We start from the raw sequence: 17,823 nt of genomic DNA, 5'->3' as shown, positions 1-17,823 counted from the left end.
TATTTTGCTATTTCGGATGTATTTCTTATAAAATCTCTCTCTCTCTCTCTCTCTCTCTCTCTCTCTCTCTCTCTCTCTCTCTCTCTCCCTCTCTCATACTATGATATAATTTTTGAACAGCAGGTAAAACCTTACCACCACCTATCTTATCCTGATTCCATTTCCTTCTCCTATATCTCTATCCGGGTATAATTTATATTCTTTTTATAGAAATACGGCTTGTGTTTTCGACCTTATGAGACTCACCATCACATCTTCCTGAGTGACTTAGTTTTCTTATTATGCCTAGATATATAAATAAATAAATAAATAAATATATATATATATATTTATACTGGTATATGTATAGTGTGTGTGTGTGTGTGTGTGTGTGTGTGTGTGTGTGTGTGCAAATAAATAACTTGGTAACAGGTGATTCATAGATATGTTGATATCCACAAGGAAAAAAGAAAACCGAAAATGTCCCCTAGTGCTTTCGTGTAATCACAACCGAATACGCACTCAGGTGAATAAAACTGCCCGATGCTAGCTGAAAGTGAATGCTAGAGCTGCTCCGATCATTAGGGGGTCAGTATATTGGTAACCTTATATCTCATCATGAACCAAGTTTAACGTAGCCTGATTTAAAATAACCGAACCTAACTAAGCAATCTTGTTCATTTCCAGATAAGAGCTTCCACCTATCTATCCATCCTTCAGTCTTGTAATGCCCTTTCAGAAGGAAAAAAGCCTGAAGATAGGTTATTTGGTACAGATGAGTTAAGCTGAAGGTGACCAGTCCGTCCAAGAGCTGGCATTGTTTAAAAAATGAACCCTAACCTTCCCATCGACATTAATCCCTAGAATATAATGACGTACGAATGTTATATTTCTCTTTTATTTACTCCTGCTGACTCCAAGCTGTTTTATTCATCTTGGGCAGACTTTTCCAACTGGATGGGTAAAATGACACCTTCATCAACCTCTTTAGTATGAGTATTCTTGCCTAACTTGAATAATACTGTTTGGGGGTAGCAAGACGAAAACTCAAAATACACAAATGAGGTTCTCAGGCTGAAAAATCCAACATTCATGGGCCATAGCCGGTTAGGGATAGATCTTTATAAGTTCGACCTCAGGATTTTCAGTCTGACCCCACTCTTTCCTCTGGTCAATGTTCCCTTAATCTTGCTTTTCTTGCTCTGGTGTCAACATGAATCAAGTGCTGGAGAACAGATAGCCTCCTCCTTGAATCTCCAATGCGGGAAAGAGGTGTGGTATTGAGGTCAGATCACGTATAGTTGGTACAAAAGTTTGCCCGATATTTCACCTCCTCTACTTTTTGCTTTCCTCTCCTGGATATGACAGAGGCTTCGTGTATGACTGAGTCCATAGATGATGCTCTTTGATATGGTGCACCGAGGAGAAAAGCTTTAGGTATATCCTTAGTGTGAAGTTGACGCAGAAGAATAGTAAGTGAACTGTACTCCTGGCTGTATAACTGCGGCCATATGTTCTTGTACACCGTCATGAAACAGTAATAAAATCTGAAGAATTCTTACTAAACTAAGGATTACGGTGAGATTTTTCTAAATTAATGAGTACAGTGATATTCTAGCTAGTTGGAAGGACCGTAATATTCTTTTAATTGTTCGGATTCCCCAAAGCGTAAAGACGTTTTTGATTTTAACCATACCATCAACAGCAAAGTATCACTACTCTTCTTGCCTTTACTTTCTGATCCTTAACCCCCTTTTTACTTCTCTCTCACTCCCTTCATTGGCTCTCTCCCGCTTCCCTCCTTCCCGTTACTTCTTATCCCACCTTCTTGTCTTCATCTCTTAATTCCTTGCCTCACTCCTCTCTTACCTTTTCTCCCCTTTTCACCAGCTGGGTTCCCTCTCCACACCCCTGCCTCTTTCCTCACTTACTCTCGTCACTGCTGTTATAACTTATCTTATCTCATCTCTCTCTGTCTGTCTGTCTGTCTGTCTGTCTGTCTCTCTCTCTCTCTCTCTCTCTCTCTCTCTCTCTCTCTCTCTCCTCAGTTTCCCCTCCTTTCCTTTCTGCTTAGAGTCTCCCTTTTCTCCCTCTGTGAGTAGTTTCTTCCATTCCTTCCTCCCCTTCCCTAATTTCCTTTTCTGGTTCTTTCTCTCTAATCTGACTCCTTTCCGTGCCTTTAAAAAGTGGGAAAGTGAAGAGGCAAAAAAGGGAGGAAGAGGAAAATGTGAAATGCAGTAGAAATGGTGCTTTTTATTTATTAATTTACACGTTTATTTTTTCAGTGAAAGCTGAGAAATGAGCAGCTGAGAGACGAAAAGGAAGAGGTATGAAGCTCAAAAAAATGCTCGGAATCAGGCCTATCGACTGCACGAGTTAAAAAAAAAAGGTTAATTGAATGTCTAAATCTTCCTCTAGAATAGTAGTTGCTTTTATATCCAGATCCTTAAATGTACTGCTGGGTGAAGAGACACAAGAAGGAAACATACAGAAGCAGAGGAAGTCTTAGATTTCATGATAATTGACTACACAAGCAGTATTAAGTCTACTTTAAGGTATCCAACTGTACTGCTGGATGAGCACGAGTAAAGACAACTAGCAGCATAAGCCCGTCTCCCTCCTTGCCCTCCAGGAAGCCACACATCCACTCACCCACAAAGCTCACCCATTCATCCACAAAACCACCCACCCACCCACCAGCCCATCTACCCACCAAGCTCCATCAGCAAAATGACTTGCAAGTTGACACACACACACACACACACACACACATACAAATACCCAGAAAGAGAAAAGCGCGGCGGCTTTTATGGTGTAAAGAAAACATAATAAAATACCGTTTTAATCACCATCTATATATGGCAAAGAATGCACACTTCCTGTTATCCCTCTCCCAGCCACCACACCGGGGCAAAACTTGACTCGTTAGGCAGAGTTTGCTGGCACAGTCTTAAGTTGAGAGAGAGAGAGAGAGAGAGAGAGGGAGAGAGAGGGAGAGAGAGAGAATGAGAGAGAGTTATATACCTGATCAAATCCCCAATTTTGTTTCCAGACTACACTCAAACCCCAATATAGATAAATAATAAAAACAGTTAACCCAACGCTCTCTGCTGATACCTCATTGCCTTCCTTCAATAACACCCCAGATCCTCTTACAATCACATACACACCTCGCCGATAACAAGATAATAGTACTGGCCAATCCTCAACTCGTACAGGATTGGAAAATGGAAGTATTAGTTGCCACAGGGTTACCAGATTTCCAGTCCACCCCTGCCAGTTTTCCTAATCCAGATCTCTATAATTTTATCAGTGCAGAGGTAATGGGAACTGAGGGGTACAGGGTGAGAGTGGGTTGTGAGGTACTTGCCAGTGGGTGGTGAGATAGGGGGATAGTTTCTAAATCTCTCTCTCTCTCTCTCTCTCTCTCTCTCTCTCTCTCTCTCTCTAATACTTTGCACTACATTGGTTAGAGATACTTTTATTTTTTCTCTCAAGACGATGTTGGTTTACTAACAAGTGGATGAGAAATCTTACACACTTCCCTCTGTCTGACTTCTAGAGCTAAATTGATAAACAACTACCTTTTTTATTTAGTACCGACATCTGCTACGTAAACTTGACGACGTATACAGGCTTACTGAAAAAAAAAAAAAAATGTGTCCACTTTCTCCTATGACGTTAACAGCCATCGGCCAAGCTGCTTAATGCCGGATCCAGGGCTCTTGGTCTAAAAAGGAACACCAAGGGGTCGACCCGTAGGAGGTGACTTTATGATTTAGACTAAATTTTCATAAGCAAATATTCAGGTATTCTATAACTTTCATCTTAAGAATCTTGGTGAATATGGCACAGATTCCTGCAAAACTTGGCCTAGCATCAAGTTTGACACAAGGAAGATTTCTGGAGCCCCCCCCCCTCCCCCCCGGGGACTCCAAGCAGTCCAAGTTCTCTCCTGGTTGCAGCGAGTGACTCCTGGTTACGACGAGTGACTCAGACACTAATGCGTTAATGAGCCGGCCCCTGCCGCTACCAGGTCCTGGCAAAAATGTCCTTGCAGATAATGCTTAATAGTTTATGGTTGTCAGATAATGCTGTGAATACGTATTTTTATTTTGAAGATTTACCGGATGCTATAGGTGCATGGATATCAGCAGTATAGGCTATATATATATATATATATATATATATATATATATATATATATATATATATATATATATATATATATATATATATATTCTGGAAAATTTTATTACGGGAAATGAAAATAAGGTTTTCAACAGCTGAACATAGGGGCGGCGACATTTCTGTGTTGGGCAGGTCACACACAATTTTTCGGTATCAATCTAGATACCGTTTATCTAAGTGCTATATACTGTGTTCTTTTTTTTTTTTTCCTTTTTTCTTATGAGGTAGATGAATCCCTCATCACCTGGGAAACAGTATAAACTCTAACATTATGTCAGTGACATAAGAGGCATCTTATTTAAAAAGTAATTTAGCCACAATCCCTCAAATATCAGATTGTACAGTATAAGACCTCTTTCACATTAATCAATATACAGTACAGCTAATATGGGGAGCAGTGTTTGTGGAAGATGATCGGCAGTGTGTGGTACGAAAAATAATATCGACCATCGTACGGCAAGAGTGAGGTGGGCGGAGTCACAGCAAGTTGTCATGGTCGAAAATTATTGACATTCGGCTACGTTTCGGCATTTTTCGGTACAACTGTTTTTTCTAAGTTGATATAATTTCGTCTTAAAATTCATCCCACGTCTTGTCAAGCCATATGTGAGAGTTCAGTGGCATGTAAGAGGGCAGGTAGTAAAATCACGTGTGTTCATTCACAAGTGTTCCGTCTCAATAACTGCTACTACTCCATTCATCATAGCCCTTTTAAATTTTACTCATGTGTACCTTAATTGAGATTCATTCAAGCTTGTGTCTTAATGTCGCTCCTACTCCCCTTTAATGATCACACATGAGGCTATTAAAGACTGACGTTTTAAAGCGTTGTTTTCTTATCGCTCGAAATAGTCCGCATGTTTGGGAAAATATTTAAGATTCCTGCGCTACCACGTTCCACTCACACTTACAGGTAAAGAAAAAAAAAAAAAGTGGACTCATCCCGTTAGATTTTTTTTTTTTTTAAATCTTGTTGGTCAGCTTTCACTTTCGTACGGAATTCAAGGTTAGGCACTTTCTTACAAGCGTGACGAAGACAAACGAAAGGGGAGAGAGAGAGAGAGAGAGAGAGAGAGAGAGAGAGAGAGAGAGGGAATTTGATACTGTAATTTGCTCTCCTAGACAGCATGGTTCCCTCTCTTTTCATTTTCTCGTTTAGTAAACCAGCAGAAAGGGGCAGTGGAGTTCTTCACGTAAGACAGCCTTCTTTTGTGGAGGAATTACTCATCACTCAAAGGCAGACTGATTAAATTATGGAGACGAGAGAACAAAAAGGGGTGAGAAACAGGACATAAGAAGTAGGAAAAGGTGACCGTAATTTGAACGTGAAAATTGTATATAGATATATAGATGAAGACAGTGAAAGACAGAAATATAGATCGAACACAGACTGATAGACAAAGTGAGAGAGAGAGAGAGAGAGAGAGAGAGAGAGAGAGAGAGAGAGACCGCATTTAGTATTATAATCAGACAGAATTAGAGATGCACTGAATTATACCAGGTCAGTGACTTATACCAGGAAATGTGACTCGTACCGGAGTGCACTGAGTTGTACCAGGATGAAGTGATGTACCGAAATGGCTTGTACAGGGATGCAGTGACTTATTCTGGGATGGAGTGACTTGTACTGGTATGCAATGACGTATGTGGGTGCAGTGACCTGTACCGGTATGGCTTGTACCGGGATGACTTGCAATGGGACGTATAGGTACTTGTGTGGGATGAGATGTTCCGAATCGGAATGTCCTCAGCCAGGAATGCAGTGATGTACTGGGATGCATTATCCATTACCGGGATGTCCTAAACCGCGATGAAGTGCCGTGTACTAAGACGCATTGACTTCTGCCGGAAGATTCTAAACCGAGATGGAGTGACATACCGGAATGTCCTAAACCGGGATGAGGTGCCCTTTACAGGGATTCATTAACTTATAACTTCGTGTCCAAAACCGGGATGAATTGACTCATCCTGGTACCGGTATGTCCTAAACCGAGACGAAATGATATGTACCAGGACACATGAGCCTATACCGGAATGTCCTAAACTGGGATTAAGTGATCTGTGCTGGCATGGGTTAACCTTGATGTCCTAAAGCAGGATGACGTGGCTTATACCAGTATGTTCTAACTCGGGATGCTGTGATCTGTAGCGATGCCAACGGTCTCTTCTGCCAGCGAGAATACGATTCATGAAGGTGTAACAGCAAGAATAAATCGCTGCGGAGAAGGTGCTATGAAATCGCCAGAACCTTTGAGAATGAGGCATTCGGTTTACTGCAGAATGAGGGATTAATACATGGCGTCTTTATGTCAGGGATAAAACTACATCTCCTGTTGACCTTCTTATGATCGAGACAACTCAAGTACTCCATCAACACTTGCGACAGATGAGTTTATTCTGCTGAGAGTATAGGCTCCTAAGAATGTTAGTATTGCGGCCATTAAACCCTCTAATGGTAGTAACAGCTCTAGTATTCCGTTCCAGTTTACCTCAAACGATTTTATTCAGTTGAGAGTGAGTCATAGGAGCGTGAGTGTTAACTGTTTCTCTCCTTGAACCCCTTCAATACAGTGATGGTGGTGCCTCATTGTAGCTTATTCTTGCTGCTAACCAGATGGCTCAAACGAATTTGGGAGAGTCAGCTGAATGTGAAGTTCAGTGAGGGCTTTATTTTACCTCTCCAGGTCTAAAGCCTACCCAAGCTGAATAAAGTCATCCACAGATAGCGAGAATAAGATATAGGGAATACGTCTACTGGTTAAAGGGGGTTAATGGGGCTCATAAGCCCCTTCAGTCCGTTGATAAACTTTATCAGCCTGTTCTTGCTGCCCTCAGACATTTTATTAATTTTAGAGGAGACTTTTTGTAGTGAAAGGGTCAGTGGAAACCATACCTAAAATACTAGTTCGAAAAGGTCATCACGAACTGACTAAAATCATCTTGAGGTAGCAAGAATGATATAAATTACTGAGGATGAGTTATAGGACCTTCAGTGTTATACTGTCACTATTTGCCGTAACATGGTTAGAACATCTCTGGCCTGCTGTTCCGTCTAACTCAAAACGACTTGACTCAGCTGAGTTAGTCAAGGGAGCCGGGAGTGTTAAGTCCTTCAGTGCGATGATGATTATTTTTAATTTATCTTTGTGATCATCTGATGATTTCATTAACCTCTGCAAAGGCACTTTGGAGTGACGGGACTACAGTAATCCCTTGAATCTGGTGACAGTTTTATTGGATACGGTTCCAGCTACCGAATCGAATGAGAACTTTATACATTAGCTGAAATTTGGTGCTTGTATTTCTTGCCCCATATGGCTTGTAAAATTTTCGTGACTGAGCAGCATCAAAACATTGTTTTCTTTTCGGCTATTGAATCTATCGTAGCATGTCACACCGTTTTGAAACCGTCACGATCTTTGCCTTCCAGTGGTACTAGATTTTTCCCATTAAAACCAAATATAGCCGAAAAACGCATAAAATTCTTCCTCAGGGCAAGAACAGACAACTTAAACTTAACATGGCATGTACCTTTTGGAAACTATCATGAAAAGTACCTTCTAGTGCGCGTCATTTTTCAAAAATAAGGCTAACTTAGCAAAGAAAGAAAAAAATTAAAAACAGAACCTTGCTTGCTTAGGCACGTTTCACCTATGTGTGGAGTGGAGGCTTCTTGATTCTTGCTACCTCCACAAGGTCCTACTGAATTTTGGTGTTAGGTTACCGTTGGTGGTGTGGGGATTACAAACATTGTGTATGAACCCATTCACAACTTAATTTCTTTTACCTAAGTTTTAAAAAATTATCTGAAAATAGTAACAAATAAGAATGCATTATCATATTGATTGTGTTAATGGAGACTACTCCTAATCATCATCACTGGAAGTCCTCTGCTGTATAAAATCATTCAGAAGTACCAGGAGTGAAGTAAATAAAGACGATATATTATTAAAAGGGATAATACGATTTATAGATATATAACAGGGTGGCAGGATCCAAGAAGAGAAGAAAACCACCCTGCAGGAGAAGTACTATGACAATACCTTAAAAGAAGAAGAAGAAGAAAAAAAAAGCCATTCACCCATCATTACACCTTTGCCGGAGCAGTAATAGACGATATTAGATACATGTTCTTCAGCCACTCTAATAACTCCACACTATACTTGTTCAGTGTAGAATTATAATTAAAGTGCTTACACCTATAACGAGGAGTTGGGTCATGGATGTAGTTGATTATAATGAACTTTGTGTTATGTAGCGGAATATGATACTAACTGCATCATATCTGAGCAGGACACTAGTGTTATATTCTAGGTACCACCAGTCGGTATTTAATTAAGTCAAAAGAGAATGAGTGTTAATACTGTTACCATTACGTCATGTGGCTGAGAGAACTCTATGGACTCTCATTTACTCAGCTTTTTTTTTTTTTTTTTTTTTACCTGAATGAATTACAGGGGCTGTAAATTAAATGTATTAAATGTAAATTAAAAATGCAAGTACGGACATAGGAATAGAAGTAAATTTAAGTCTGCAATGAAGAGTGATATAATATCAAGGACGCATGGACTGGGGAAAGAAATTAAGGAAAATCGTGATATAGGTGGAATAAGGCATTTCCGAAATTAACAGGATGGATGACTGAATACTGACGCACAGTAATAAACTAAGGACTCTTCTACTTAATTCAATTTACATGCATGCCATTTCCTGGAGTCTTCCTGCGAACTGTTCAGGAAGCCCGATACCAGAGAAAACGGTGCGGCAGGGGTGACACAGCCAATCAATAAGAGTACGCTTACTAGGTCCTTAGGGAGACATACGGTACGGGGGATTCTGATGCCAAAAAAAAGTTCCCAGTTCATACAGCCCTCTATTAATTCTCAAGGTTAAACCTGTGCCACCTTGATGTATTGCTCGCCATTTGCGCCATGGTAAGGCATAGCGTCATTGATCTGCTCTCGGGGGGGCCTAATCTAAAGCGCGGGAATAGAGAGGCCTGGTATCATTTTCCCTTGGTTCTGGGATGCGTTGAGAAGGTGAGTGTTGTGCGAGGATAAACATGAGCTGAATTATTTCAAATGCAAGCCAGTAGAGTGGCTCTGTGTCTGGCACGCACAAAATCAATAGCAGCTCAGTGGGTCTCGTCGCTCGTCCAAACACTTAGTTTACTGGTTTTCTTTGAATTTCGTTCAGTTTTCAAAAGTAAACGGAACTGGCACTCATTGCTAAAACTGGTAGTCTAGGCTTTACATTTTCGATCAAAGAATTTGTTACTGGAACAGCTAGGCACTCAACTGTTCCTGGAAGATTATAGGAGAGAAAATACATATTGGCTTCCTGAGAAAAGGCACATCATCACTGCAAACTTTCAAGAAATGTGAACTAAACATTATCAGACGTTAGTACTCACTGCCCTCTAGCAGACGACGCGCGCAGAGTGAAAGCCAGCAGAGAAGCTCGCGCGCTAGCAGGAAGAGTTAAAAGTGGAGGAGGTGCACTAACTAAATTCCCACTCGTTCAGATAATAGGCTCGGAGTTCTTGAACTGGCAGCAAACACGAAGTTAATTACAAACCTTTATCAAAAGTCGAACCGGAACGAAAGCGCATCGGCAGCGAGATACGTTCTCTCCATTACCGAATTCGTATGCTCGCGACTCGAGGTCTGAGTCAAAATAGAGGCTGGCAACTGTCTGCGTTTAGTGGACAGCGGTACGAGAGAGTAACTTAGGCCCTCCTGGTGCACTCCCACTATTCTGGCCAGTGGCTCTGCAGTTCTTGGTGTTAATAGCATTCCTGATGTTTGTGTGGTGTAAGTAGCGTTGTGGAAAGTACACTCTGATCTGCCCACGCCTCTAGGTCGCTGGGTATTAGGCGGGTGTTTAGTGCTACTCGTCAAGAAGAGGGAAAGATCAACTGAGCGACATGGCTACGCAACCCTCGACGCGATTCAGCGAGAATTATGAGCTGAAAGAGGAGCTTGGAAAGTAAGTACAGGTGTTCTGTCTTCACTTTAACTGTGTACGGTACTTCCCCTCCTGTAATATACGAACAGTAGCGACAGACAGCATCTTGGTCTCTCCCTTTAGTAGCAGACGACGTAGGGGGTTTTGTCTGTTCCCAGGAAACCCCATCCTTATATTTTTTACACCGTCCGATGATCTTGCCTTTAGTGTTTGGGCTGTAGCGTCCCTCGGGCAAGCTCGGGCAGTTCAGGATTCTAGTCTCTTGTAAAGAATGAGCACAGAACACGAAATCACTATCTCAGGTTTCCGTCTGAGAGTGAGGATGTGAATGAAGATAACAGAGGGCGGCGGACTTGAAAGAATCGTCAAGATACACCGCTTAATTCTCCCCTTCTCCAATCACTCTGAGCAGTGAAGATACCAGTACCTGCAGCTTCCCAGTACCCTTTTCCCACGCCCCCACTGATAGTTACGAAGATGAACATAGGGAAAATTATGTGGATGATTCTGTTGTAAACGATAAGGAGTTTTAGACTTACCTGTAACTCCGGAAATGCAGGGCCGAGGCTTATCATAGCGTACTGTCGATAGTATCCTCCACATCCCAACCCTACCCTACCCTGCACTACTTCCCCTGCCCTGTAATACCGCCCACGCCTCTTTGCAATTCCTACCTTACTTTTGTCACCACCACCCTTACTCGATCAGGATTCACCTCTTTTCCGGTTGTCACCACCACCCTTACTCGATCAGTATTCATTTCTTTTCCGGCCTGCTCCATTCTGCCATCTTACTTTGCCTTGCCCAGCCTCACCCTGCCATCCCTACCTTGTCTTACCCTACTCTTCGATTCATGCATTAATATATTTTGTACCTTATTCAGCCCTACCCTTCCATCTTTACCATAATATCCTACCTTTCCATCTCTTCCATAATATCCTACATTTTCATCTCAACCATAATATCCTACCTTTTCATCCCAACCATAATATCCTACTTTTTCATCTCTGCTTAATATCCTACCTTGTCATGCCCCACTTAAGATCCTACTTTACCATTCATGCCCTTCCCTTGTATCTCTACCTTAATATTCTACCTTGCCTCACACTGCCATGTCTTCAATCCGCACCTAATGCCTTACCTTGCCCTGTCCTAACTTACCATCTTCCCTGCCCAACCTGACCCTCACATTTTAATCTTAACATGCATTATTGCCCTGCCCTGCCCTGTTCTATCTTACCTTACCATTTTACGTTGCCTGAGCTTACCTCCCCCCCCCATTCCTGCTTGGCTCTCCTCTGCCCTATAACTACACCTTGCCCTACCTTACCCTCCCCTCCTCTCCCCTCCCCTCCCCACCATCCCTTTGCCCTACCACACCACCTTTACCTTTATTTTCCTGCCATCACTACCTTGCCCTATCCTGTCATATCACTTTATCTAGATCTTTATTGCCCTGCCCTGCCCAGTCTTATTACCTCTGCCTTGTCCAACCATGCCGCCCTTATCAAACCCTGCCGTACCACTCCAGCATGACCTTTTCTTCCCATCCATCCCCACCTTGCCCCGTCTCATAGCCTCTTTCCCCATCTTTCTCATCGTCAAAGTCTATGCTATGCTACTCAGCCCCTCCCCACACCCCGCGCATTTACGGGTACTGTACATGCCTTGTACTTCTCGCACAACTGTACCCTGCTAATTCTTACCCCTGCTCTTCCCCTCCTAGTCTCTGTACTCGTACTCTACCCTGCGACCCACACACATACCGGATCCCTGTCACCTACACCCCTGTTCTACCCTACCACCTGAACCCCTACTCTATCCTGCCACCCACATCCTCACCCTACCTTACTACCCACACCTCTACCCTACCCTGCCACCCATACCTCTTCCCTACCCTGCTATCCCAATCCTGCCCTGCCACACCCCTATCCTACTCTCCCACCCACACTTCTACTGTACCTTACCACCTACACTCCTGCCCTACCGTTTAATTCCTACCCTATCCTACCACCCACACCCCTACCCTACTCTGCTACCCAAACCCCTATCGTACCCTGCTACCCAAACCCCTACCCAACTCTATCAAGCATACCCCTACCCTACCCCACCCTACCATGCCACCCACATCCCTACCCTACTCTACCCTGCCACCCACACCCACACCCATAGCCTACAATACCCTGCAACCCACATCCCTGCCCTGCCTCCCAGATCCCTACCCTACCACCCATACTCCTACCCTACCACCCATACTCTTACCTTACCCTACCATCCACATTCCTGCTTTCCCTGCCATCCACACCCTTACCCTACCCTGCCACCCACATTTCTACCCTACACTTTCACTCGTACTCCTTCCCAACCCTTCCCCTGCCACGCACTGCTACACCCTACCCTGACACCCACGCGCCTACCGTACCCTGCCACTTACATCCCTGCCTTACCCTGCCACCCGCACTCCTACCCTACCCTTCCATCTCTGCCATGTCCTGCCCTGCCACCTACCCTACCTTTCCACCTACGCTTCTACCCTACCCTTCCACCCACACTCATACCCTACCCTTCCACCCACACCCCTTTCCTGCCCTACCCTGCCACCCTCCCACACTTATGATTCAGCACGTTGCCATGCTACGGTGAAGTGAATCAGCAAGTAACTATAGAAAACCCTTGGAAACCTGCATAGAAATTTAAAGTCATCATCATTATCATCATCATCATCATCATCATCACTCTACTTCTTGCATTTCAATAGGATGTGTAAGTTCATAAAAAAATAATTGTTGGCTAGGCCTTTGCTGGATACCAGAGTGAACTGTAGGGTGTTCGAAGTAACTGCCTAACCTTACCACATTTCAGATTGTTAGACTTCACACAGCCAAACTTCCTCACAGTATCTGACCTGACGATGCCACATCTCGGTCGCACATCACACTTCCACTTGTCACTGTTAGGTTTCATACTGCTATGCCTCACGCTGAAATACCTTACAGTGTAGCATCACTCCCTGCTACTCCTCACACATTTCGTACTGCCATACCACACACTGCTACACCACACAATACCGCATTTCACACTTCCACAACTCGCAGTCACCTCACGCTGCCACATTTCACCCTCCCGCATCTCACAAGCACATCACACACTACCTTACAGCACAGTCACACTTTATTTTGCCACATCTCACTTTACCACATATTCCTTTGTCACATCACACTGTTCCACCTCACACTACCGCACTGGAGCCTCTTACATCCCACAGTCACAATTCATTTTGCTACACCTCACACCACAGCATCAAACTCTGTCACCTTTTACATTGTCACACCTCACGATCACATTCCACGCTGCCACACCACACAGTGTCTCACTCTAAATCTCACACGTACCGTACCTCACTATTACACTTCATTTTGCCACTATTCACACTGCTACACAGCACAATGTCCCACTTCACGCACACACACACACACACACACACACACACACACACACACGTCACGTTTCGGAATAGAGAGACTTGCATAACTTCCTGTATTTAATGACAGTAGAAAAAACCTGTTTCGCCATTGTACTTACGGCCTGTTGTTAATGGCATTTTTGCGGACCGGTGTATTGGCATTCAGTACTGTAATCATCAGGCAGCAGTGCGTCGTAATCATCACCTTGTTATCCTCCCCTCCTCCTCCTCCTCTCCTTCCTTCCCTCCTCTTCCTCGTGAACAACAACAGCAGCAGCAGCAACATTCCATCATCATTATCATCATCGTCATGAACAGAAACAACATTTCATCATCATCACTTCATCCTAATATTCCTGTATTCAGTAGAAGAGAATTCTCCTCCTCCTCCTCCTCCTTATGATTATTTAAACATTCCATCATAATCATCATCATCATTATCATCATCATCATGAATAGAAACAACATATCATCTCAACCTAATATCCCAGTAGGTAATGGAGGCGAGTTGAATCTAGAAACGGGATAAGTAAAATTTAGAGAAACCTATCGAGAGAGTGGCCAGGGAAATAAACCTCATCTCCAGTCACTCATCATCGAGGCCGTTATTCCGCTCAATCCCTTCCCTTGACGTATGAATGAACCCCTTCAGTTTCGTGACGCATTTTACGTTTTATTTTGGTCACTCAGACGATGTGTTGAGCATTAGAGCGACCTTTGGAGACTTCGTTTTTTTTTTTTTTTTTTTTTTCTGAGCACTGGAGCGACTTTTGTTTTTTAATTTATTTTTAAGCATTGCAGAGTTTTGGATTAGGATTTTTTTTTCTTTTTTTACACTGGAGGCTTTTCGATAATGATGATGAAACTTTTCGAACTAGAGGGGTTAGGTGCAGTTTTCATTAACCACATTCACAGCAAGCGATCTCCCTTCAGCTGAATAAAATCGTCTGGTTGTGGCTTGATTAAAATGCAAAATACGAAATCGAAAATTCGGCATCGCAGTGAAAGGACTGAAACTCTGGGCTTCATCAACACGTAGTTTCATGTGACCCCTGAACCCCTTCCCTCCGATGACGCATGTATCTACTATAGCACTAGCCCTGTGTGTGTGTGTGTGTGTGTGTGTGTGTATTTCTACACATTCAAATCGCACCAAAATTGGTACAAAAATCGCAAAAAATTCGCTGATGTGAAAAAACTTGGTCCCATCACGATTGAAAAACTTTTACAATATTTAATGAGCGATCACATTTTGACCAAAAAACACCGCTCCAGGCGCCCGGCATAGGATCTCCTTTGAATTTTTTGCTCATAGGTACAACTAAAATGATCTATAGCAGCGCGAGAGCCCTCCCCAGGAGCAAGTGCGAGGGGCCCGAAGGCCCACGAGCACTTGTTCTTGCTAAATTCAGACGATTTGGCTCAGCTTATGGAAGGAGAGACATTTCGAATCGGCAACGTTTTAGACAGCCCTCACTCACCCTTCAGCTACCAGGGTGCTCACTTGCACTGAGTAAAATCGCCTGAATTAAGGGAGAACGAAACGAAAATGCGTCATCGGAGAGAAGTGGGTAACCCTTTCAATCCGATGGCGCATTCTTTTATACTCCGCTTCGGTGACACATTTCGAAGTGGAGGGGTGATGTAGCCTGTAGCTTTCATTAAACCCTCTTCTGTAAGGTAGGTTTTTTCCAAGCCGAGTAAAATCGTCTGAAATTAGCAAGAATATAAACGAAGCGTCAAAAAATAGTCTGGTAATAGTATGTGAAGAGGGTGAAGACATATACAGGACACATTTTGGCCCATAGAATATGATGACTTTAAACCCTTTGAACCCGGCTATATCTTATATTCTTGCTACTGCCGGACTTGTTTTCAGCCCTGGGCCCGTATTCTTGTCGGCTAAAGAAGCTCCCTAGCACTCATTCCCAAGCGATTTATTTTGCTTCTTACAATGTGTCATCATTTGTGTAATTTAAATTGTCCTTAAGCCACAAGTTGCATAAATAACATATACAATTATATTTACCAGTCTTGTCCAGAAATCAGTCGCTAAGGAAGAGGTGCTAGGGAGCTTCCTTAACTAAAGGGAATACGGGCCCTGGAAAAGCCTCGGGGAGATTAGATATAGCTCTCACTGACATCATCATCATGACAAGAAATCTGCCTAAAGTTGTATAAATTCGGTTATAACAAATGAAAGAGACGTCATGCGATTGTTAGATTTAACCCTATCCATGCGATGACGTGTCGTGTTGGTTTACTGTTTCCACATCAGTTTCACTCAACCTGAGACCTTTTACACTTGAAGAGATTAATGAAGGCTACGTCAAACCTCATTAGTTCGAAAAAGTATGCTATGCTGAGTGTTTTCGTGTGCTAGAAGCATAGATGGTTAACAGTAGCCTATATGGTACAGTACTGTGCGTTAATGTACCCGGTAACTTAAAATTTTGGAGGTCGATATGCAGGAATGTTGTCTGAGAATGCGTTAGATTATGTAACAGGAAGGAATTATTGGGCAGACCGTTTGAGAATATAGGTAGTGTATTGTCTGAATCTGGAACCAAATTTAATCTCAGAATGTGAAGTGTTCGATTATGTGAGCGAAGAGATAGTCTGAGAATAAAGTGACTGTGGTGCGTCTGAAAAGGAACCAATATTTTCTGAGAATGAGAGTCAACAATACTAGAGCGGCAGAGAACAATAGTAGAGTATTTTTTTCGAAAATTTAACCAAAATTAGTCCATGCCTGAAAGGAATTGGACTATCAGAGAACAATAACCATATATATATATATATATATATATATATATATATATATATATATATATATATATATATATATATATGTATGTATGAAAAAGTAAAGCCAAGCAAAGCAAAATTAGCGACAAATTTGAATTGTCAGAATTTGTGAGCCTAAACAATAGACTCTTATGGAATATAGCTAATTCTGCATCTGAAATTGTGGTCAAATCAGTCCGAGAATTTGAAGTATCGGAATATCTGCACCAACGTCATTAAGCCTTTTTATATGTGAGCCATTATTCGGTTTTATGATCTATCGGTATGACATTTTTCATTGTCAAAATATGTGTACCGATATTCTTAATCTTTTCACTCCGATGACGCACGGTTCTTCTCATCAGTATGTGAACCATCTTCAGTAAATCCTTTATTACAGTTAACTCTCCATCATGTTATTCTCGCTATGTCCAGATACTTTTAGCCAGCTTTGGGGTGATTTTTCGAAATGGAGGAATTAGAATATAACCATCATTCAATAGTACTGGTGGCTTCTCCTAAGCTGTATCAAGTTCTTTTTGTAAGCCAGAATAAAAATGAAAAAGTCCCATGAATGAAGTGTTAAACTACTTGGGAATATAGGCAAGACTAGCTGGTTTTAAGCTGAGCAATATTGATCCGAGAATGTGAGCTTATTATCGAATGGACACAGCAGAATTAAGACGAACACTTCGTCAGATATCTTAGAATAAAAAATAAAAAAAAGTGTGAGTTAGGGCACGGTAGCTATATAAGTTTTCGTTACGCATGAATAATGTGTTCCAGATTATCTCAACTTTTCCTCTGGAGCTAGAACTATAAAATAAGGCAGCTAGTAATTCAGTTGTACTCACGGTTTAAGACATTTTAATAGGCAAATTTCTTTGAAGTAATTTTAACGGCTAAAAAGTAAAAAAAAAAAAAAAATTAATGTAACGAAGGCTTTTTGCTATACAGTATCACCCGGGCATATGGTTACACAGTTCAACCAGCTGATTGTCGGCAAAAAATGCGACCTGTTTCTTTAACTCTTATGACTACAAAGACGTATTTATTTATATTTATTGTTGCTAACTCCAGTTATATATATATATATATATATATATATATATATATATATATATATATATATATACCGGTATATTAGCAATGAGAAGTTAACCAGCGTTGGACTTAGAATCTGAATGGTTAGGATATCTTAGAATGCGGCCAGACTTATTCAGTCCGGGGTCGTATTTACTCTTTTAACTGTTGCTATCTGCAGATGATTTTATATAGCCTAGCCTTAGAATGACTTGAGTGGATGGGTGAGATATAACCTCCATCAACACCACACTAAGAAAAGTCACTTGAAGTGCATAAAAACAACTGGAGGTAACAAGAAAGAAAAGTCATCGGTCTGCAGAGGTAAAGCCATCAGCGCTTGAATAAATTAG

The 17,823-nt window shown here is 42.0% G+C and overlaps 1 protein-coding gene across 8 annotated transcripts in view; it reads left to right on the top strand.

Moving 5' to 3' along the window:
• The first annotated feature begins 9,889 nt into the window (after positions 1-9,889).
• Positions 9,890-17,823, top strand: part of CaMKII (Calcium/calmodulin-dependent protein kinase II) — a 491,893-nt gene continuing 483,959 nt past the window's right edge. For all 8 annotated transcript variants that reach the window (XM_080272799.1, XM_080272794.1, XM_080272798.1 and 5 more), the window contains exon 1: positions 9,890-10,158. In XM_080272799.1, the coding sequence (XP_080128925.1) occupies positions 10,097-10,158 (62 nt within the window). In that variant the 5' untranslated portion in view covers positions 9,890-10,096. The remainder of the gene's footprint in view (positions 10,159-17,823) is intronic.

Source organism: Coenobita brevimanus, chromosome 51 (assembly GCF_032717465.1).
Source record: "Coenobita brevimanus isolate Jiangsu-jjx chromosome 51, ASM3271746v2, whole genome shotgun sequence".
NCBI classification, from domain to species: Eukaryota; Metazoa; Arthropoda; class Malacostraca; order Decapoda; family Coenobitidae; genus Coenobita; species Coenobita brevimanus.
Note: the sequence above shows the minus strand (reverse complement) of the source record. Positions and strands in the feature narration are given on the sequence as shown.